Source organism: Leopardus geoffroyi, chromosome C3 (genome assembly GCF_018350155.1).
Source record: "Leopardus geoffroyi isolate Oge1 chromosome C3, O.geoffroyi_Oge1_pat1.0, whole genome shotgun sequence".
Classification (NCBI taxonomy): domain Eukaryota; kingdom Metazoa; phylum Chordata; class Mammalia; order Carnivora; family Felidae; genus Leopardus; species Leopardus geoffroyi.
Genome location: NC_059338.1, coordinates 80,357,940 through 80,382,088, shown reverse-complemented (window position 1 = coordinate 80,382,088; position 24,149 = coordinate 80,357,940). Strand labels below are relative to the sequence as shown.

Sequence of the window (24,149 nt, the reverse complement as noted above, 5' to 3'; positions counted from 1 at the left end):
TTAAATGTATTTGTAATTGTGGAAGTTACAAACATCCCCAGCAGATTTAACACTTTTGTTACTCTATGACTAATGGGGAAATAGGAATTTGTTAAAATTTAAGTAGTTGTGGGATTTTAAAGCTGATTTGAATTTTGCTTGATATAATTTATATTCTCTTGTGAAATATTCAGAGGGTTTTAATTAAAAATAATGCATATCTGGGGCGCCTGGGTGGCGCAGTCGGTTGGGCGTCCGGCTTCAGCCAGGTCACGATCTCGCGGTCCGTGAGTTCGAGCCCCGCGTCGGGCTCTGGGCTGATGGCTCAGAGCCTGGAGCCTGTTTCTGATTCTGTGTCTCCCTCTCTCTCTGCCCCTCCCCTGTTCATGCTCTGTCTCTCTCTGTCCCAAAAATAAATAAAAAAAAAACGTTGAAAAAAAAAAAAATAATGCATATCAACCTAGTTAAACTGGAAAAAGTTTCAGTCATTGTCTCTGGTAGATTCTTTTTGCTCTTAAGAGTGACAAATTATTATGTTTTGATTGAAGGGTTTATTTTTCTAGACTATAGTGCCTTAGTTTTTAAAAGTAGAAATGGTATTTGTTGGTGCTTTTTGGAAAAGAGCTTACTTTAAAAAGTTCAAAAACCATCACCTATCACTTTTCGTTATCCGTGTTTTCATTTTGTATAGTAAGGTAGCAGTAGGGTTTTAAACCATGACCTTAGTGTTACAGATGACATGTTAAGATCACAATAGGTCTAATGAGGGAAGTAATTGATTTTTAAAAACACCTTTATTGAGATATAATTTGCATCCCGTAAAGTTGACCTGTTTTAAGTGTATAGAAAGACTGGATCTTTATATAAACCAAAAACCCTGGGAATTACCTGAGCAGTGATTATAAACATGAATTTCCAGATGCCCCACTTTTTTTCCCCTCCAGATTTTGTTTCAGTAGGACTCACATTTTGATAAATACTAGGAGGCTTGCTAAAATGAAAGGTCTGAAATTCCAGTTCTTTTTAATCTCCTCATTGTAAAGAAGGTATTTTTATCTGTGCGTTTTTAAACTTGCATAGTATACCTTTAAGTTTAAAACTCTGAAATCATCCAGTATCAGATTACCATAATCACAATATAGTCATAGTTACCGAGGGGAGAAATCACTGTACTTTCTTCTCTGCCTGCTCTGTCTCTAAAGCAAAGGATTCCCATGTTATCGTTACAAAGTAGTGGGGGCTCTGGCTTCAAAACCGGATATTGCTTCAAGTACGGGTTTGCTGCTAGGATTTGGGGAAAGGTTGCACAGCATCGTTTCCATCATTTTCCTTATTGATTTGGGGACACTTGTGCCAGAGCGCGATGTTGTTACAAGCGGAAACTCAAGTGCACAGTGAATAGGAAAGCCTTTTAAGGAATCCCGGGCAGTGGTCATCATGTGGCTGTTTGTGAAGTCCTGGGGTTCTCCCCGCCTTTTCTCAGTAGTTGAGTCCTCCATGCAGCTCTTGCTTAGTCTCTGGTGTGCTGGAAATTTAGCAGTGACTTTTTGTGGAGGCGCTCTAAAAGCGTAACAAAAGCGTCTCCTTCTTTCCCCCTACGTATTCTTATATTCTTAGGGGCATCTTATTTCCTTTTTTTGTTTGTTTGTGTTTATTATAGCACAGGGAAAGGACCCATGAGCAGAAAGAGCTGCTTCTTAGGGACATTTTAGAGCTCAGAATAACATATAAGTAGGAAAAGAAGATAATTTCTAGAAGTGGAATGTTTTGTAATACGACACATTCTCAGGCTGGGTGTCACTTCTCCATTCTCTGCCATCTGACTTGGTTTTTGTACCATGGTAACAATAGTATAGTCTTTTGCCAGCTGCATAATATTTTGACTGTGTTACTTCAGTCTCTAAACGGTTCAGTTTTTTTTTTCTTTTTTTAAGCCATTTCAGGAAGACAGTGCGGTGCATAAACTGTTAAGAGCACAGGCTCTTAAATGGATTCAGCGGTTCTAGCTGTGTGACCTTGGATTAATCTTTCTTTCTTTCTTGCTCTCTTTCTCTTTTTTCTTTCTTTCTGTTTATTTTTGAAAGACCAAGAGAGACTGAGCACAAGCAGGGGAGGGGCAGAGAGAGAGGGGAGACACAGAATCTGAAGCAGGCTCCAGGCTCTGAGCTGTCATCACAGAGGCCAGCGCGGGGCTCAAACCCACAAACCGTGAGATCATGACCTGAGCCGAAGTCGGACGCTTAATTGACTGAGCCACCCAGGCGCCCTGGACTCTTACTTTTGTGATCCCCTATTTGTAACCTGTAAATGTTGATGATTCATAATAGGGTTCTTGTGAACATTAAGGAAGATAAAATCAGGAATATAGTAGATATTCACATATTTGTTAAATGCATTTTGAAAGAATCAGACCGGCAGATCAGGAATAAGAGCAGGGATCCTAGGGTAGATTAGGCCCCACGGTCATTTGGTTAGGTCTTCAGGTTTTCTACTCTTTGCACTATATCCTTGAAACCAGAATTTGTGTCTCACTGACCTTGCATTTAGCAGTGGGTGTTGTGTTAGTTTGCCTGGGGCTGCTATAACAGAGGAGCACAGACTGAGTGGCATAAACACTTTATTGGTTCACGGTTCCGGAGGTCAGAAGTCTGGAATCGGTGTTGGCAGGGTCTTTCCCAGTGCTGTGAGGGCAGCGTGTGTTCCAGGCCCCTCTCGCTGACTGGTAGATGCCCCCCTTCGTGTTCGCGTGGAGTTCTTTCTGTATGTGTGCCTGTCGCTGAATTTCACCTCTTTTACAGATACTTGTCGGATTAGGGCTGCTCTGATGACTTTATTCTAACCTAATTACCTCTGCAGGACTCTGTCTCTTAATAAAGTCACATTCTGAGGCACTGGGAGTTAGACTTCAACACCAGAATTTAAGGGGCGATACATTTGAACCTATAATAGGTATTTTTGAGACGTGAAAGTGAAAACTTTTTAGTTGTAAGTTTCCATTTTTAAAACCATGCTTATCTAATAAACTTTGATGTAAGCTGGTGGCATAGTCACTTTTTCTTTTACCCAGACCAAACAGTCATTTACTTAAACTTAAGTATATTTGGCTCCAGAAGAAAATTGGTGGAATTGAGCAAAAATTCTTTTTTTTTCATATCTGTTATTTTGTATGCTTCTGCTGGGATGGGGAAAGAATGAGTTTGAATGACTGGAATATCAAGGAATGAATTACAAACTCTGGGGGCTGACTTCAGGTCATTTTGGCATTGGAATCGATTTCAGAAAGGGCACATCGCTGCTAAGTAGAGAACTCATGGGTGTACATGCCATATGAAATTTTACTTGTGATAGTTTCCCAAGGCCGCTGGAACAAGGTACCACCAACGGGATGGTTTAGACAACAGAACATGCTCACTGTGCTGGAAGTTAGAAGTTTGAAATCAGGGTGTGGGCGAGGCCCTGCTTCCCGAGGCTCCAAAGAAGAATCTTTCCTTGCTTTGTCTAGCTCTGCTGCTTGTTGGCAGGCCTGAGTTCCTGGTTTGTGGCAGCATAACTAATCCCTTCCTGTCTTCTCCTCGCCTTCTTCCCTGTCAGTCTCCAGGTCTTTCTCTCTTTATAAGGATACTGGAAATTGATGAAGGGTGTGCCTTAATCCGGTAGGACTTCATTTTAACTTGATTAGCTGTGCAAAACCTGTTTCCAAATAAGATTACATTCCTAGGCATCAGGTTAAGACTTCAACGTATCTTTTTTTGGGGGGAACACAGTTGTTCCCACAGCATTTGTTCATTGCTTTAAAAAGTTAGCTTTACTTTTAATTTCTTTCTCTAATCTTTTAAGTATTCCTGACTAGTAAATGGACAACTTTGTTACCACAAATTAATGTACTTCAGCCTGATAACTCGGAACTGTCCACTGTCCTGACTGCTAACCCATTGCCTTGGTTTTCCAGGTAGAGAGTTATGGTTCATTTTTTGACTGTCTGTTTTAACTGTTTGTTGCAAATTCTTATTTTTTTAATTTCTCTTTCTTTCTTTTTCCTTTCTTTCTTTCTTTCTTTCTTTTTCTTTTTCTTTTTCTTTTTTGAGAGAAATAGAGTGTAAACAGGGGAGAGGGGCAGAGAGAGAGAGAGAGAGAGAGTGAGAGTCTCAAGCTCAGCTTGGAGCCCCACTCAGGGCTTGACCCCAATCCTGGGGATCATGACTTGAGCCGAACTGACTGAGCTACCCAGGTGCCCACGTTGCAAATTCCTTTTAAAGTTTCTTTTGTCTCATGCTTTCTTTATCAACTCAGTGTGATGAGTTATATTTGAAATTATTGAACCTCTTCATTTATAACCTGTAGTAGATTTCACTTCTAGGAGTCTGGTAATTGGAATGCATATTGACTACTGAATGCCTATAATTTTTTAAGATGGATTATTCTGTATAGATAGAATGGCATAAACAAATGAATGGGAAGAAAAAAGTTTGGGGCTTGATTTGAGAGCTATGAGTATTCACAGTTTTTATTGTGAAAGATGTCACTTATTTGGAAAGTAAGGCTGAAAAGGTGGAGACTGTGTCTAAGACCAACCTGGCAATGAAGCATAAACAAATTAGAGAGATCCTTATTTTGGCAAAGTTCAACTGACTTCATTTTTAAAATCTTTAAATAAATATGTGTGTATAGCTAAAATCGGCTATGAAATTAATCATGTCTGTTTTATAAATGAGTTATTTGGATTTTTTTGGTGTATTCTGATTAAACTGTCTTATACATTGTCTAATTGTGGATACTATATTAACCATCTTTTCCAGTATATTCTCAATATTTCTGACGTACAGTGAAATATTTCATATGTTCTTTGTGTTCATTTTGCCTTATAATTTCACGGCCTTTTCAAAGGCATATGGAAAATGTCAGTTTTTCTTTTTTTTCCCCCACTTTTACAAACTGAAAATGTCACATTCAGACAACTTCTGAGGAGGAATAAAGGCTGTTTCTGTGAATCTGGGTTTGAACCAAAAACTTCAGTAGACTTTCTTGTTACCTGCATGGCAAGTTAATGTAGAAGGAGAATACTAAAGCATGAAAATGAGGAAAAAATGGCAACCGACATCAGCTAACTAGGTCAGCTAACCAACCTTCTTCGCCAGAGTGCAGTGTGGGAAGCACTGCGTCCTCTAACCCAGCCGTATCTTCAGCTTTCCTTAGAAATCCGTGTCCTTTGACTTACAAGGAAGTGGGAAGAGTAGCGAGTGTAGATGAATGAAATAGACTCTGAAATTGTCCTTTGTAGATTTAGTAGTTTTTTCTTTTCTTTGAGTAATTAAAAATCTAAAATCTGCAGCACAGTGAACATTTTTATGTTCAATTTGAACATTTAGCTTGTGTTCTAAGTTCCTGTTGACTGCTTTACTGTAATTGCTGTATCGTGCTAAGAGTTGCTTATTCACATAGCCCTTCATAGGTCATAAAAAAGAATGTTTAAGGGTGCCTGGGTGGCTCATTCAGTTGAGCGTCCGACTTCAGCTCAGGTCATGATCTCGCCGTTCGTGTGTTCGAGCCCCGCGTGGGGCCCGCCGTTGTCAGTGCTGAGGCTGTCAGCACAGAGCTCGCCTCGAATCCTCTGTCCCCTCTCTGCCCCTTCTGTGTGTGTGCTCGCACTCTTTCTCTTTTTCAAGAATAAGTAAACATATAAAAAATGTTTAGTAGATTGTTTCTCATGAGAACTAAGGACCAGTATTACTGAAGTATGATTATTAGCTTTTTACACCATGGGAATAATTTCCAGATCCTGCCACCAATAATTTTGTATAGTCAGAAATGATATTAATTTACATCTAATTAAACTAAAGCTATTTTAATAGAAATCTGAAAATCTGATTCTATTACTTTTTTTTTTTAAGTTTATTTATTTTGAGAGAATTGCAAGCAGGTTCTGCACTCTGATGTAGGGCTCAAACTCATGAACCGTGAGATCATAACCTGAGCCAAAACCAAGAGTTGGACGCTTAACCAACTGAGCCACCCAGGCACCTTCTGATTATATTTTTAAAACTTTACTCTTTATGCTGAGTTTTGTACATTAAATGCTTTCAGGTACAGTTGTCTTAAATTATATGGGTTTTTTTCTAATGTTTAATTTAGAGAGAGAGCATGCACATGAGTGAGTGGGGCAGGGGTGGGGCGGGGCGTGGCGGGGCAGAGAGAGACGGGACAGAGGATCCGAAGCCGGCTCCTTGCTGAACAGCAGAGAGTCCAGTTTGGACTCGAACTCACAAATCCTGAGATCATGACTTGAACCAAAACCAGACACTTTAACTGCCTGAGGTACCCAGGTGCCCCTTAAATCATGTTTTAATAGAAAGATCTCCATACCTTACTTTGTCTTTGATTCTGCATTTTCCCTCATAGCTATGAAGGTAATTATCTTACAGTTTTTCAATGAGTGAGTTAAAAAAAAATTTTTTTTTGATGTTTGTTTATTTTGGGGAGAGAAAGAGAGACAGAAGCTCAAGTAGGGGGAAGGGGCAGAGAGAGAAGGAGACAGAATCCGAAGCAGGCTCCAGGCTCTGACATGGGTCTGGAACTCATGAGCCGTGAGATCATGACCTGAGCCGAAGTCAGATGTTTAACTGACTGAGCCACCCAGGCGCCCTATCCAAGTGATTTTTTAAATCCTTTGGCACAGTCAACAGACTACACTCATAATTACATTAGTTTCATAATGCCATTTCCCTGTCGACACATTTTGGATCGTTCATATTGTGTACAAAGTGAAACTTCTTGTCCATGTGTCCAAGATCTAAAGTTTCAAGGAGAGAGTGTATTAATATGTGCATTTGTACAGCTGCTTCTAGTTTATCTTACTGCTTTTTTCTCCTAGGCTCTACAGCTGAATCAGGAAGGTTAGTGATTTCGATACTCTAGGACAGCCTTTGTTTTCCTCAGCCTTTCTGGAATACCCTGTTACCTCTGTTTATTTTCTTCCTGTTCAAAGGCTGGCTCACAGTTCAGCTCTTTCGCAATGAATAGCTTTTTCCTAATCGTTTCAGCTCACAAAAATCTTTTCTTCTTCTGATCTCCACGGAATTGCCTATTCTACTTACTTTACGTTCATGCTTGGCAGAGCTCACTGTTCTCATCCTCTAAGAAGCAATCTTAGGCTTTTCTAGTTGGAATTTAATTTCTTATTTCGCTTATATTTTGTTAATACTGTTTATGTGTAGGTCTTTCTTCTACCCTTTCAAATGTATGAGTTCTTGTTAAGTAGTATTTTCCATTGCTGGTCTTTTCTGTACCTTCTGCAGTACCTTTTATAGTACCTTTCAAGTAATTGGTAGTCATTAATGATTGTTTGCATTTGGGCAAGAACGTCCTGTGCATTCAGTAGAGAAACGTTAGATTATTTAGACTGACTTTTAGTTCGACAGCAGCTGGTATATTATCCTGCGTGGAAGCTCTTAGGGAATTATCAGTAATTTTGCCTACTTCTATCCTGAGTTCTGTTCTTTGTGGGCATCCCATGATGTCATCATTTTTACATGATGTCCTCTCAGTGTTTGAGTAATACCTGATATTTTAACATTTACTGTTTGATATTGTGCGCTAAGCATTTTTTTTAACTAAAAGGTTTTTGTTAAGATTTATGAATTGCATTTAGTAGCTTCAAATATGCAGTGCCACAGTCCGTCCACAGTTGGTCAAACCAGTTTATTTTTGTAGTTTATTTTTTGCAGAATCTGTGAAGTAGGGCAAAACTCTCTTCAGTTAACAGTAAAATACCTTACTGGCTGTTGCAGGAAGGTAATGCATTGTGCCCATTTCTGACTAAAATGTGATGCAAGCATCCAGAGAATTCTATAGAAATGCTTATGAAGAAATTTTGATTTGATTTCAAAGTTCATTAAATAGAAAACACAAAAACAAAAATGATACAAATATACTTTTACAAATATCCCAGTGGAAAAATTCTCAAGAACAAGTAATTTGTTTTGTGTGGTAGAAGAAATTTTAAAACAAACAAAACCTCCAAATCTTCTCTCCTTCTGCAGACTTTGCTAATAAGGCACAGAACAGAGATCAGCAGTGTATACCGTGAACATTACCAGGGTCATGTTGCTAGGCAGCATGGCTTCAAAATTATGCATGCTTTGAAAATCAAGAAATGTACAGAATGGAACATTGGCTCAATATTAGTTCTTTTTCAGAGCACCTGGGCGGCTCAGTCGGTTAAGCATCCAACTCCTGATTTCAGCTCAGGTCGTGATCTCATGATGCTGAGATGTCCTGAGATTGAACCCTGTGTTGTGCCCTGTGGTGGGCATGGAGGCTGCTTAAGATTCTCTCCCTTCCTCTCCCTATACCCCCCCCCCCACGCTTATTCATGCACCTGTGCTCTCTCAAACAAAAATATTAGCTCTTGTTTATTTTAAGGTTTTATGTTTAAGTAACCTGTACACTCACTGTGGGGCTGATCTCTACACCCTACATGGGGCTTGAATTCACGACCTGGAGATGAAGAGTCACATGCTCCACCGACTGAGCCAGCCAGGCGCCCCCAGTTGGCTGTTTTAGAGGCTTAGTTTGTTGATCACAGATTACAGTGTTTTAGTCACAGAGTCTCAGAATGTATTATGTTGATTTTATTTATTAAAAAAAATTTTTTTTAATGTTTAATTTTGAGAGAGACAGAGCACGAGTGGAGGAAGGGCAGAGAGGGAGGGAGACACAGAATCTAAAGCAGGCCCCAGGCTGTCAGCATACAGCCCGACGCGGGGCTCAAACTTAACAAACGTTGAGATCATGACCTGAGCTGAAACCAAGAGTCAGACGCTTAACTGACTGAGCCACCCAGGCACACCTATTATATTGATTTTAAAAGGTTATTATTTATCCCTTCTGTGATTTCAAGTTTACTTAACTTCCTTATAAGCCTGTTGATATATACACATGTATGTACATATATGTGTATATATCGTTAAGATCAACAGACTGCGATACAGCTTTTTTTAAAAAAAAAATTTTTTTTTTTTCAACGTTTTTATTTATTTTTGGTACAGAGAGAGACAGAGCATGAACGGGGGAGGGGCAGAGAGAGAGGGAGACACAGAATCGGAAACAGGCTCCAGGCTCTGAGCCATCAGCCCAGAGCCCGACGCGGGGCTCGAACTCCCGGACCGCGAGATCGTGACCTGGCTGAAGTCGGCCGCTTAACCGACTGCGCCACCCAGGCGCCCCGCAGCTTTTTTTAATGTTATGGTACCACATTTTAAAGACAGTCACATTGACAGCGATGAAGTTTAAGAAAGGAAAAATGTGTTTGTACCTTATTTTTTTGTATGATCATGGAATAAAACCTTAAAGCTTTATTGTGCCAGAGTTATGCAAAATGAAGTATCATGCCATACACATGATGCCACATACTAAAAATTACATTTAAACTTTACTATTCTTACCTTAGACAGTTACTTGGGGCCTGTAAGGCTTTAGACACGGAAGCAAATATGGGCATCAAAATCCGTATGATGTTACTTGGTCATAAGGTGGATCTTACATATGCTCATAAGCAAAATAAAATGGCTTTTGGTGAGACATAGTCTTAGGAGCCAGAATAGGTTTATTAAGAACTCACAGGGGTGCCTGGGTGGCTCAGTTGGTTACGTGTCTGACTCCTGGTTTCAGCTCAGGTCAAGATCTCATGCTTTGTGAGATTGAACCCCACTTGAGGCTCTGAGCTCACAGCAGGAGCGTGCTTGAGAGTCTCTCTGTCCCTCTCTCTCTCTGTCTCTCCCTGCTCCTGCAAGCATGCTCTCTCAAAATAAATAAAAACTTAAAAACGAAAAGAACTCCCAAATCTTCAGTTAAATTATTCTGTATGTGTTAGTGGTTGTTATTTATTGATTTGTACTTTTAGATGTCTATTGGAAATTGAATTTTCATGTGTTCATTATTTCAATAAAAAAAAAAAAGCACTGTTAGGTAGATGAGTAAGATATAACCCCCAGTCTTCGGAAACCAAACTACTGCCAATACATGGAAGTAAGTGCGGGAACAGATATGGATGTGAGATTACAAAGCTGTGAAAGCCTTGTCAGTTCCCAGCCTTTTAGAACTTCCTGTTCATCATCATTTCCTGAACATTCTGACAGTAGTTCTGTAACCACAGTCTTAAAATTGTCTTTGATGATGAAAAATAGTGTGACAACTAGAGTCTTTTGAATTTTACCTTTCTAGATTAAGAACTTGAATACACGCTTCTTGCATTTCTGGCACCTTGCAAGCAGAAGATACTTCATAAACCTAATTTGGTTGGTTGGCTAGTCATTTGAAATAGTTAAAGTATTCTTTGAATGTCTGTCCTGGAAGAACTCCTCAAATGTGGCCCTTCTGTTAAACTGTATCTCCTGTTAGAATAGGATGAGTGCCTAATTCTCGACCTTATTAGGAGAACGGCCTGCTTTTATCATATGTTCAACACTAAGTGCTAAATGAAGGGTAGGGATTCTGCAGACATGGTAAAATTTCCTTCTGATCGTTATTTTAGTAGCACTTCTGTTTTGCAGTTGTCTCATTCTAGTCAATTTTTATTTTTATTTTTTAAATTTTTTTAATGTTTATTTTTGAGAGAGAGAGACAGAGACAGAGAGCAAGTGCACCAGTGGGGGAGACGCAGAGAGAGGGAGACACAGACTCTGAAGCAGGCCCCAGGCTCCGAGCTGTCAGCACAGAGCCTGACGCGGGCCTCGAACTTGGGAGCCGTGAGATCATGACCTGAGCCGAAGTGGGACGCTTAACCGACTGAGCCACCCAGGCGCCCCTCTAGTCAATTAGTTTATCCTTCACTATTTACTCGAAATGTCAGAACATAATCCATTTCTACATTTTAGGTAAAAGATTTGTATGTTACTGAAAATGACTTGAAACTGTTGAAGTATTAACTAGATCTTTATGAGAGATATTTTATATTATCTGTTTTTTTAGTGAGATTACAATCTTACTAAACAGTACAATCTTCCTATTTTAGTAAGTTTACAACCGTGAACCGTGTGATCAGTCTCTCTCCTACCTCAAGTGTCCAGTCTCCTGGACAGTGATTTGTAGTCTGGATATTCGTACTCGCCACTGGTGTCATTTGTGTTTGGTCAAAATGTTTAATCTATCATGAAATTTTAATTCACATTACCATTAAATCTGAGATTTTTTTGTTTTTAAAAATGATCTTATAGAGTGTTGTTTGAAGTTCTTGTGTCCTTTATTTACGTCATTGGTGCTTTTGTAGAAGGTACAAGATTTGGAAAACTTCTTTGTTTTTCTAACACTGTTCTTTCATAGTTTTCTTTCCGTTACTTCGTTGTCTTCTCTGTCACTTCCTCCTCTGCTGATCATCCCTTACACGTTTGCCTTACCAGCGTTCTCCCAAACTCCCTCCTGTTTTCCTTTGGCGACTCCCAGCTAGCTGCTTTGCTATTGCATGTTTTTAAGTTTATTTGTTATTTAAAAAAATTTTTTTAATGTCTTTAGTTTTGAAAGAGAGAGCGTGAGCGGGGGAGGGGCAGATAGAGAGAGAGAGAGAGAGAGAGAGAGAGGGGAAGAATCCGAAGCAGGCTCCAGGCTCTGAGCTGTCAGCACAGAGCCCAATGTGGGACTCAAACTCACAGACTGAGAGATCATGACCTGAGCGGAAGTCAGACGCTCAACCGACTGAGCCACCCAGGCGCCCCTCTCACTCTATTTTGTCACTCATTATTGAAGTTGGCTCTGTCAGCACAGAGCCCGATGTGGGACTCAGACCCACGAACTGTGAGATCATGACCAGAGCCCAAGTCGGCCGCTTGACCAACTGAGCCACCCAGGCATCCAGGTTATTTATTTGTTTTCAAAGAGACAGCACTGTGAGCTGGGGAGAGGCAGAAAGAGGGAGAGAGAGAGAATCCCACAGAGCCCGATGTGGGGCTTGAACCCACATACTGTGAGATCATGACCTGAGCTGAAATCAAGAGTCGGACTCGTGTGCAAAATAAAATTCTTTCTCTCCTTTTTGATACCCTCCTCCCACCCCAGGATGTATCTTCCTCTGTTCCTTGTTGGTCAGTGACACCACCATCCAGTCGTGTGTCCAAACTGTCCTATCTCCTTGTTATTTTGACTCCTCCTTCTTACCTTCTATGTTCAGTTGGTTTCCAAGTTGGCTTCATAGGTTTGTCTAGCCTTCTCTCTGAGGTTGCGGAACTTTGTGTATTTGCAAATTAAAACCACTCTTGTTTAAACCTCAGAGCTTTCACGTGTGTGGCTCCATCCACCTGGAATGATAATCCTCCCCTCTTTGACTAATTCCTAGTGTTTCTTCAAGACTCCGTCGTTACTTCTTGCGGGAAGATTAGATGTTGCACCGCTGTCCTCCCATAGCACCCTGGTGTGCCATAGCAGTCATTACACAAAGTAACAGTTCTCTCTGTGATGGTCTTTGACGACTAGAGCATGAGCTGCTGAAGGCCAGAGACTGTGGCCTGGGTTTGTGTGCCCTGCATTCAGCCTGGTACCTGGGGCGTGGTAGGCCTCATTATAAGCTTGCTAAAAGAATACATGGGATCGAGTATACAGGCTTTTCCCAATCAGATACATTTCTGAGGCATATGTATTTGTTGTGATTTTAAGAGGGTTGCAATGGCACCTTTGTCCCCCTCTGAGTTGGGAACCAACTGAGAGAAATCTAAAACTCAGTCTAATGCAAGTCAATATATTAGCTCTGTTACTAGTAAAGCTGGGTCAGAGGATGTGACTTGACTTTTGTCTGTCGTCAGGCTTGTTTATCACTTGCCCTCCAAATCTGGACTTTTTCACGGTGTGTCCAAGGGGCAATCCCAGGTGGGCAGAGCAGGCATACTGAGCCTTCTTCAGGGAGAGCATCCTGACTCCAGCTTCTTGGTGACCCCATGTGGCCATGTGGAAACAGGTTTCCGACCCAAATACACTTCTGCGTGATACCAAATATCACATAGAAGCAGGAAGAGTGGCTTGCAGAATGCAATCTGGAGAGAGACCCTCAAGAGTACATTTGTTCATTCATTCAACAAATAAGATGTGGAGCGCTCACTGTGTAAGTGGCGCTAAGAATGCGGGTTTGGTTGGGGCGCCTGGGTGGCGCAGTCGGTTAAGCGTCCGACTTCAGCCAGGTCACGATCTCGCGGTCCGTGAGTTCGAGCCCCGCGTCGGGCTCTGGGCTGATGGCTCAGAGCCTGGAGCCTGTTTCCGATTCTGTGTCTCCCTCTCTCTCTGCCCCTCCCCCGTTCATGCTCTGTCTCTCTCTGTCCCAAAAATAAATAAACGTTGAAAAAAAATTAAAAAAAAAAAAAAAAAATGCGGGTTTGGGGTTATGTTTAGGGCATGCCTAGTTCCTTCGTCCAGACTCCCCAGTAAAATAAGACATTCTTTCTCTTTCTTTTCTTTTATTTAGTGTTTATTTTGAGAGAGAGCGCGTGTGTGTGCCCTTTGAGAATCTCCCTCTCTGCCCCTCGCCCTGTGTGAATGCTCTCTCTCTCTCTTAATAAGTAAACATTAAAAAAAACAGGAATTCTGGTATCTCATCCTTAGAGATTGACTCAGAAGTCCTGGGTGGGGTCAGAGAGTATTCAGTTAAAAACAGTGCTCCAGGAGATTTTTCTTCAGCTGGCTTGTAAAGCACCCTAAGAAAAGCATTGATTGTACTGTGGGAACCTAGTTTGCTCTCCTAGGATTTCTTGTGAGGTGAGCTTATGAAGAGAATAAACACACTGACACAGTAGACGACTTGTGAGTGTTGACTTTGTTAGGGGAGTTGAGGACAGTGGTAGTTGTTTTCTGGTGTGATAGTGTTATGTGTATGGTGGAAAAGGCACCATAACTGGGTATACGTAATCCTCCCCAGAGACTGAAGGTGAATTCAGTCTGTTGCCGTCCTTATGATTTTGTGTGCATCTGTCTTTCGTTTTTAGTAAAAGAATTCTTGTTTCTGTAACCTTAATTCCTTATAATCTTGCATTTATTTACAATTCTTGATGTTAGCCAATTTTGTGAATTAACACATCTCACAATGCCTAGCTTATTAGAACGTTGACTGTGGTAGGCATTTTATAAAACATTTAATTATAAATGTCCAGGAAATTTATCAGTTAATGAGCTTTATACAAAAATTATTGCAACTGACAATTGAGATATTAAGGTTGTAATTAATTATCATATACTAGAAAAATTAAAGGTAGGTATACTCAATTTTTTTTTTTTTTTTTTTTTTTTTACTAGTTTTCTGTTTCTTTTTTTCTTTTATCTTTATCTTCCTTGGCTGGATTGTTGCTACTTTTCCCTTATTTTGTATTTAAAAAAAAAATTTTTTTTTAATGTTTATTTTTGAGACAGAGAGAGACAGAGCATGAATAGGGGAGGGGCAGAGAGAGAGGGAGACACAGAATCGGAAGCAGGCTCAGGCTCTGAGCCGTCAGCCCAGAGCCTGACGCGGGGCTCGAACTCACGAACCGTGAGATCGTGACCTGAGCTGAAGTCGGACGCTCAACCGACTGAGCCACCCAGGCGCCCCGAGAATCTTTTTTTTAATTAAATTTTTTTTAATCTTTTTTTTAATTAATTTTGAGAGAGAGTGAGTGCTCCTGAGCAGGAGCGGGGGAGAGGGAGAGAGAGAGAATCCCAAGCAGGCTCCGCATTGTCAGCACAGAGGCCAATGCAGGGCTCAATCTCACCAACCATGAGATTATGACCTGAGCCAAAGTCAAGAGTCAGAGGGTTAAGCAACCGACTGAGTCACCCAGGCACCCCGAGAGAGGGAGAGGGGGAGAGAGAGGGAGAGGGAGAGAAAATCTTAAGCAGGCTTCACGCTCAGTGTGGAGACTGATGGTGGGGCTCTGTCCCATGACTCTGGGATCATGACCTGAGCCGAAATCAAGTGTTAGTCACTCAATCTACTGAGCCACCCCAGGTGCCCTAATATTTTATATATCAAATAAGGGAATCCCATACCATTTCAGTTTTCAATTCTGCCTCATCTCATTACTTACCTCTGGATGTTGGCACACAGGAGTGCTGTGCTCCCCTTCCAAGACTGCCACCTGCGCACGTTTGAGGAAGGCCTGTGGTGTGCAGGGTCCAGGGATGTGGTCTTAGAAGTAGGGATGGACCACATGCTACGTCCTGACTGTGGTGGAGACAGGTGTGAGTGCTTTTCTTACCTGGCGGCAGCTCTGGTTTCAGTGTCATCCGTTGGATCCTTATTGTTGTGGAAGCCAACGTCCGGTGAAATGAAGAGACAATTACATTTTCTGATTTTGATATTTGTGGTAATTTTTTTCTGTGTGTTAATTCCAGGAGGTTTTCAAATGGAATCTTGGAGGATTGCATTTTCTAAAAGCCAGGATTATTCTATATTTTATTGCTTCTGTTTTGGGTAACTGCTGAGGAATACGTTTCGAATTAAGTATGATAGTGTACTATACTGTAAAGTTAAATGTAAGTATAAGTCCATAAATTGACTAAGTAGGAGAATGTTTAATACATATTTTTTCTTTAGAAATTGTGACACTGGGGGGAAACATGTTAAGTGTAGACTGGTCATTTGACTCAGAGAAAAGCTGTTTTTTCCTGTGGACAGTGGGTGTCTCCATGTAGTTTTGAAAGTATGTCAGAGATGTGTCTGTGTGATGCTTGTTGTAGACCAAGTATTGCAATGTAATGGAGAGAGAGAGTGTCTAATTGGGCCATTAGTCCCAGTATTGCCTTTGTTGTCCTCTTTTCCACGAGGGTTCTGTGCCTGGGGATAAAGGACAGGTAGTGAAATGGAGAATGAAAGGAGAGAAGGTATAGAATTACAAGTGGAAAGAGTTGTGTAATAAAATATTCCTCTAATGGATTAAAATCCTCTTAAAAGGAACACTTTCCTGACGATAAGACTATTTTGTTCCCGTTTCTCTGACCCCGTATCTAATTAGTCACCAAACCCTTCTGATGCCTCCTTTGTGCCGCCTCCCACATTCCTTCCTTTCTAAAAGCTGTGGGCCATTAGAAGATGCATTTTGGTTTTCCCATGTGTCATGCTCCGTAGTGAACTCTTGCATTGTTCCATCGGACTGTAATTGTCCTTCACTGTCCCCAGTTTATCCTTATAATTGAGTGCATTGGTTCTGCGTGGCAGCTCTCGGCTGAAGTCCGTGTCCTGTATAAAGCCTCTTCATGTGAGCTCCTGGTGCTTTCTGAACCTCTGTGGGTGACCCTTACACACTGGAGATCCCTTGTCCTTATCCTTTAATGTTGTCCGAATCTTGCCTTTGTCTTCTTAAGTAGATAGTTACATTTTTCTTTTTTCTTTTCTTTTTTTTTTTTTTTTATGTTTGTTTATTTTTGAGGCAGAGAGAGACAGCATGAATGGGGGAGGGACAGAGAGAGAGGGAGACGTAGAATCCAAAGCAGGCTCCAGGCTCTGAGCTGTCAGCACAGAGCCCGACGCGGGGCTCGAACTCACGGACCGTGAGATCATGACCTGAGCCGAAGTCGGACGCTCAACCGACTGAGCCATTCAGGTGCCCCGATAGTTACGTTTTTCATCCCATGTAGTTCTTCACACAGTGGCTGTGTACACGTTGAAGTACAGGCATAATAACATCCATGTTGTAGGCTTTGTATATAGCATGTACATGTATGTGCATATGTATATTTCTATATCAAGTTTTTGGTACTTGGGACGGGTATGTATGAGTGGGACTGTAATATTGAGTCCTTTTAATTGTATGAAGCAAACATCTTGTTCTGACACTAACTGAATACATAACTTGAATTTTAATTTTAACTTTGGAGAAAATTTTATGTGATGCTGCTGACCCTTAAAGGATTCTGGATACATAGAGCTACAGTTATTGAAGTGAGAGATTTTTAGAATCTTCTAATAGAAAAACAGTCTGTCCCTTTTCACCTTGATTATGGATGGCCTCCTGTAGGACTAAAAATAATGCATGAAGTGTTTAAAATGATTCAGTTGACATTGGCCTCTGTGTGTTGGAGAAATTCTATTGTTTTGGCATGTATTTAGCGTTTTGTGATGGACAGTATACTTTCTTGATGATAATTTTGATTCTTTCAGCACATATGTGAGCAGATACTAAGTTTGTTTTATCTATCCGTGAACTCTGGGTCCTTATTCATTTAGTGGAGGAATGTTTTAATAAATATCTGCTGGGGCGCCTGGGTGGCTCAGTCGGTTGAGCGTCCGACTTCGGCTCAGGTCATGACCTCTCGGTCTGTGAGTTCGAGCCCCGCGTTGGGCTCTGTGCTGACAGCTCGGAGCCTGCTTCGGATTCTGTGTCTCCCTCTCTCTGACCTTCCCCTGTTCATGCTCTGTCTCTCCCTGTCTCAAAAATAAATAAAAACATTAAAAACATTTTAAAAATAAAATAAAATAAAATAAATATCTGCTATATGCCAGACATGCACAACAATGAGTAAGATGTATGGACTTTGTGTTGGAGGGACTCCTGTTCTGTGGTAAAGACCGACATGTAGATAAATATGTAAATTACTGCAGTTGTAGAAATATACATTGAAGGCATAAAGAATCAAAATCCTGTAATCATAGCTGTTCCCATTTAAAAGTATGAAATTTAGTAAGCCTTAAATATGGCATTGAATTCCCAGTGTATTACTTGTAAGAATTGAGATAATGTAATTGCTGTGTAGAAGATGCAGATACTATTATATTCTGCTTCTGTAGATCATAAAAGAAACCTAATTTAAAGTCATACAGTTGGTTCTCATAATAGGGTCTAAGCATTCTTCAACTCCAGTGTCAGTGTTAGTAGTAACTTACTTTTGTTTTAGAGGATAGATTTATCTCAGGTACCCAGTGCTGTGTTGGTGTTTAGTAATAGAGACATTAATGGTTTAATAATGGAGACATTAATATTTCTAGTTAGATTTAAAAAATTTTTTTTTCAACGTTTATTTATTTTTGGGACAGAGAGAGACAGAGCATGAATGGGGGAGGGGCAGAGAGAGAGGGAGACACAGAATCGGAAGCAGGCTCCAGGCTCTGAGCCATCAGCCCAGAGCCTGACGCGGGGCTCGAACTCACGGACCGCGAGATCGTGACCTGGCTGAAGTCGGACGCTTAACCGACTGCGCCACCCAGGCGCCCCTCTAGTTAGATTTAACTTATCATTGGATAATATAGTTTATTGAAATAAGTAGCTTATTTTAAAAGGAGTCTTGGGGCACCTGGGTAGCTCAGTCAGTGGAGCGTCAGACTCTTGATTTCGGCTCAGGTCATGATCCCAAGGTCGTGGAATTGAGCCCTGCATTGGGCTCTGTGCTGAGCGTGGAGCCTGCTTGAGATTCTGTCTCTCCCTCTGCCCCTGTCCCCTGATCATACTTGCTTTCTCTCTTAAAAAAAGATAAGGAGTCTTTATTAATTATTCAGAACTCCTTCCCACCCCACCCCCAAACTCACACCCCCATAGCAAGCAAATGTTGTCACAAAGTACTCACTGGTGGGCCAGCCACTTGGAATACTGTCCCATTAAGCAGAATTCTCCCAGCACCTTTGTGTGCTCGTGTGCCTGATTCGACCTATTTTTAGTTCAGCTGTGAGGTTTTCTGTTCAACTAGCTACTCAGGTCCTTCCCTGAATGCCTCTGTGGGTAAAGATGGGTTGGAAATTAATTCTAACACCTCACCATCAAATTCTAACACAGAAGAAGGAGGCTGCCAGAGGTCAATGCACCTCACTCCTGCCTGAGATGAGGGCCAGGGGACATCGGTGAATCCGCATGAGAATGATGTTAGTAGGGAGTTAAGGAGGAGAAATTATCTTGGGGTGCCTTTAAAGAAGAAATGGTTAATTTAGGAGTATGCAGAATTTGCTAAAAAATATATTACATGTTTTTACGTGGCTTCTATGTTGCAGGCACTGCTTATGTATATTATTATAGTATCCCTAACCCTGAGAGCTAGTACTCAGCCCATTAATCAGGGAGCCCCATGAGCCTGCCTGTGTACTCATGCAGCTTGGCACTTCTTTGGGGTCAGTTTTTCTGTTTCCAGCTGCACCCATGTTCCATTTTCCCATAATTCTCTCACTTGAGACGTGCTGTTTGTACTAGCGTATCATAAGTAAAGTTCTGAATTCCTTCTCCAGGAGAATAGTGGACTCCCTTCTCCTTTTGTACTGGAATTAAATATAAAGGAAGAATCCTGTTGACTGCTCAGATTTGCCAACTGCTTGAGGCATTCTGTGATACGCTTAGTCCTTTGGAAAGAGAACGTTGAGAAGGGGTTAAAAATAGGGTGGTCTGGGGTTCAGACGAGTTTATTGGAAGGGATTAGAAGCGAGGATGGAGAGAGATTGAAGGAACGCTTTAAGGGAAAAAAGCGTGTAAGTAGCTTTATTTTTTTACTTCTTAAACTCTGAAAACCTGCTTTCATTGAACTAGCCACACGTACTTTTGTAGTATCTTGTTTAAACTCTTTGGTCTTGGCAGCAGAATTTGATATGGATATTATCAAGTTCTTGATAGCTTTACACTTGATGTCAGCAGCCAGTAAGATAAGTCACAGTGCATTAGTGCCCTCTGCTAATTAATTGCAAGTGATGTGAACTAGGCACGTCCTGAACAGTGGTGTAAGGATCCAGAAGCACAAAGATCGACTAGAAAGTAGTCTCTTACGACATGAAAGACTACGTTCAGGTACCTGCAGCTGAATTCGAAAAGCCCTACGAATTGACTTCGGCAAGGGAGTCATCCCCGTTTCTGTGGCTGAGTAGGTCAATGATTTCAGTTTACTTTGCTTCTTGTGATGTTTACAAGTACAGTGTTCTCTTCCTTAAAGTAGTTCATGTTACTTCTTTTGTGATTACTGTTGCCACAGTCATTTTGACATTATATTCTCTTCAACATGTTCTATAGAAATATGAGTACATTGAAAGTTTGAAGCCTGGTTTCATATGTCGTCTCTATAGTTGGTAGCTTTTCATTAATAGTAAGTAAGTAGTCAAGAAACTGTTTTGGTATCATTTTGGGTCTTCTGGAGAAACTCATTGTGATCCTTTCTTTCCCTGCATGGCTGCGCATTCCTGGTCTGTTCGTCACACTCATTCCTGCAGTCACGGTCGTGGTTTGGTTTAGCAACTGTCTAGTACTTGATTGTAGTGTGGCTGTTACCCTTTGAAGCCATCAGATCTGGGCTGGAATCTAGGCTCCGCTGCATTCCTTACCAGCAGGGTGCTATTGGACAGATGGCCTCCCTGAGCCTGTATCCTCGTTTATCCAAGGGAGATGGTAACCACTTCAGCAAGTGGGTGTAGGAGTAAGTGAGGAATGTTGTAAAATACTTTGTATAACGCTGCACACGTCATGTTCAGAAAATGACATTTTACTGCCTCCGCCCCCCCCCCCAAACTGGTACTGATACTGTTATGAAAGCTTATTGTGAACCATATGCAGAATTTGTTGAGATTTTTTTTAATTAAAAAAATTTTTTTTAATTTATTTTTGAAAGACCGAGACAGAGCACTAGTGGGGGAGGGGCAGAGAGAGACAGACAGACAGACAGACAGACAGAATCTGAACAGGCTCCAGACTCCACGTTGTCAGCACAGAGCCCAATGCAGGGCTCGAACCCATGAACCATGAGACTATGACCCGAGCCAAAGTCAGATGCTTAACTGACTGAGCCACCCAGGCGCCCCACCCCAATTTTTTTTAATGTTTATTTTATTTTTGAGAGAGAGAGAGAGAGAGAGAGAGAGCAGGGGAGGGACAGAGCGAGAGGGAGGCCGAGAACCTGAAGCGGGGTCCGGGCTCCAAGCTGTCAGCACAAAGCCCGACACAGGGCTTGAACTAACAAACTGAGAGATCGTGAGTTGAGCCAAAGTCAGATGGTTAACCAACTGAGCCACTCAGACGCCCCAAGATTTTTTTTAAGTTTATTTATTTTGAGAGAGAGAACAAGAGAGGCAGAGAATCCCAAGCAGGGCTTAATCTCACGAACTGGGAGATCATGACCTGAGCCAAAATCCAGAGTTGGACGCTTAATGCACTGAGCCACCCAGGCGCCCTTTGGTGTGATTTTTGAATGATTGGTTTACAAGCAAAGGTTTTCATACTGTCTTTAAGATTATCTCTAGGGCCCTCAGGCACCTTCTGCTTACCCATTGTAGTACTTCTCTTATTGCATTACTAATAATATCTACCTTTTATTGAATGCTTGGTATATATTAAAACTTTCATTTTTTAATTTTACCAGTAAGTATGAAGAAGGCATTTATTACACCATTAAACTGATGAAGAAACATAGGCATAGTAAGAAAAAGTAACATGCCCACCCAGCTAGACAGGAAGAGACCCTGAGGTCACCTTGGGCCTGTCTGACTGCAAAGCCCATTCCCTTTAACACCATCTGGCCTGTTTGGCATTTTCCTTTTTACTCCCGTTTCTTGCAGTGGACCTGAGCTTCCTGAAAGTAGGAACTGGATTTTGTGTGTATTCCAAGTTCACATTTTTTCTAAAGCCTCTGTAAAAGCAATGTGTACTATCCAAAAGTGTCAGTGTAAGTGAAACCTAATGGTATTGAGAATCTTTTCTTATCGAAAGTAACAACATACCATTTTGATGGGGACCTTGAAGCAGTAAGACTTGCTTTTCAGTCCGCTGCCAGTCTCTTTGCCGCCATAGCAGCTGGAGTGTGCTATTTTTGGCCTTGCGTAAGTGTTAGCAGAGCGCCCATCTTGATCTTCTTACCAGGTCACAGGCGTTTTTCATCATTGCACTCCCTAGCTCGGTGCTCTGCATAATAAGCACTCGATACGTATTTGATTTTAATTCTTCAGTGTGTTAATATTTATCTGAAATATTTTTATATTGTCGCGGACAGAAGTAGAACTTTTGCTTACTTGGCTCTTACCTCCCTCCCCTCCCCACTTCTTTTCCTCTAATAATAGGACCAGTGTTTTTTGCTTTAGGATTCTAAGAAGAGTTCAGGTGTTTTGGTGTTAGTTAATTGAAAAATTCGGACTCTTTAGAATTTTTTTTCTTCTGTTGAAGTAGAAAACATTCTGAACAATAGCATTTTTACATTATCAGCACATAGTGCCAAGTATATATTGGTGAAATTAATAAACTATTTTTTAAGTAAGTTTATAAACTCAAGAGCAGGGATCTTTTCTCTTTTATACTTTCTTGTATGTGTGGCATCTGGTATGGTCTTAGGCAGATAGTAGGTACAAATGCAATATTTGGGTGTTGACTGATTTGACCACGGGTATCTGTGGTGTTGTGGGAAGAACATGGGGTTACGGAGTTAGACATGGGATGCTCACTTAGCCACTGCTGTTGAGTAAGTTACTTGGTCAGTTCTGCTGTACATCCCACTCCTGTAAAGTAATGGTAATAATGCCTCACTAATTTGCTGGAAGTGTTACATAATGTATGCACAATACTCTGTGATCACTAAAGATGCTGTGCAGAGCTTAAGTCAGTCTTGTTTTTATCAGTGCTTTACTGACTCTGCTCTGCTGCAAATCTGTACTCAGTCTTACTTGTTTTGGCCAGTGCTGGGTACTCCGTTGACATTTAGTATGTGACTGCATGCATGAATGGTACATACTTCATGAGCAAAGTGAGATCTGGAGAAGTTGTCTCTTGCATAATCTTACTCTATGAGATAGTAGTAAAAGTCTGCTTAGATGTAGTTCTTTTAACTTCTAGCTCAAGCGGTCTTTCATACTATATTTTGGTTTGTAAATACATACAAATGTACACATAAACAGAGACACACATACCCTAGTTTCATAAATCATGGGAAGAATTTTATAGTGCCTCCAGACCAACATTCCTGTTACTAGCTTTCAGGACAAGAAAACTGATCCCTCTCAGTTACATGGTTCTTTCCAGATAGCTAATGTGCTTTACCCAAGGCCATGTAGGCACTTAAGTGTAAGACTTGGAATGTACCCAGATATTCTGGATCCCGATCCATTGCTCTTTCCAAGATACCAACACCTGAAACTATAATAGAGCAGGCTTGGAGCAGTTTTGAAATTCCTGGACTTCCCTTTGAGGTTTTTTTCCCTCACTAATGTAGTTCCTCATATGATGCCTTGTGTAGGTAACACATACTGAGTGTTTTTGCCAGCCACTAGGAGCAGACCTAGTATTTCAAGACCGCTGTGACAGGTGCTGTAGGTGGATTGGGCCAGGCAGTGGGAGAGTGGGGTGTGCAATGCAGAGAGTAGTGGGAGATGAGATTAGAAAGGGGTGATGGGGGTATGGATTATGTGTTTGCTTAAAGGGTGAATTTGGTAAGTTTTGTGTATGTGTGTGTACAAGCGCACACTTGCCCCCAAATGATTTGAAATGGAACTTTGGAATGGTTCATTAATATATTCATTTTGATGTGGTGTCTTTGGGGAGGGGAGAGGAGATTTAACTTTTTATTTCTTAATCGGTAATTGAATTCACATGCCTTTTTTTTAATTATTATTAGTGCCAGTTTGAAGGTTCTATTTTAAATAACTCATTAATATTCAGAAGCCTGAATTTCTAGGTCCGTTTACAATATGAATAATCTCGGTACTTTGTGTTTTTACTCTGTTTTGAACAGGAGTGTGTTGCTGCTGTTCTGCTTTGCGTCCTCGCTACAAACGCCTGGTGGACAACATATTCCCTGAGGATCCAAAAGTAATTTGATCTACATCTACTGATCCTTCTCTTTGCTGACCCATCCTTCCCCCCTGCTGACCTCCCTAAGGTTTCCCTAATTTCATTTCTCTACTTTTACTCCTAAATCTCATCCTGTACACTGCTATTTTTGTATTTCTCTTTTTCTACTTCAAAATGACCCATGCTGGCTTGTCTAATTTTCACTGATCCTTTTCGTAGATCAGTCTAAATTTGGCATGACGGACAGATGGCGTCCTCTTGTCTAGATAGTTCCTGTATTTAAGTGACACTTGACAAAAATTTATGAGCTGGTGCCGGATTATTTGTACGAAATGCTAAGAATACAGCTGTGAACACAGACCAGGTTTTCTGCTCTCGCCAAGCTCACAGACAAGGAAATTGGCAATTACAGTGCTGTGTGAAAGAATGTTATGATGAAGCACGCCGTGCTCCTGGAGCAGGTCGGAATGATACCTAACGTGGGCTTGGAGAACAGAG

General features: G+C 41.1%; 1 protein-coding gene across 5 annotated transcripts in view; it reads left to right on the top strand.

The window, feature by feature from the left end:
- EFR3A (EFR3 homolog A) overlaps positions 1–24,149 on the top strand; it is a 106,300-nt gene that overhangs the window by 14,379 nt on the left and 67,772 nt on the right. For 4 of the 5 annotated variants that reach the window (XM_045453658.1, XM_045453656.1, XR_006706164.1 and 1 more), the window contains one exon: positions 23,593–23,669. In XM_045453658.1, coding sequence (XP_045309614.1) covers positions 23,593–23,669 — 77 coding nt within the window. Of the gene's footprint in view, positions 1–23,592; positions 23,740–24,149 lie in introns of those variants that run through there. The other variant, XM_045453659.1, reaches the window with a different exon arrangement.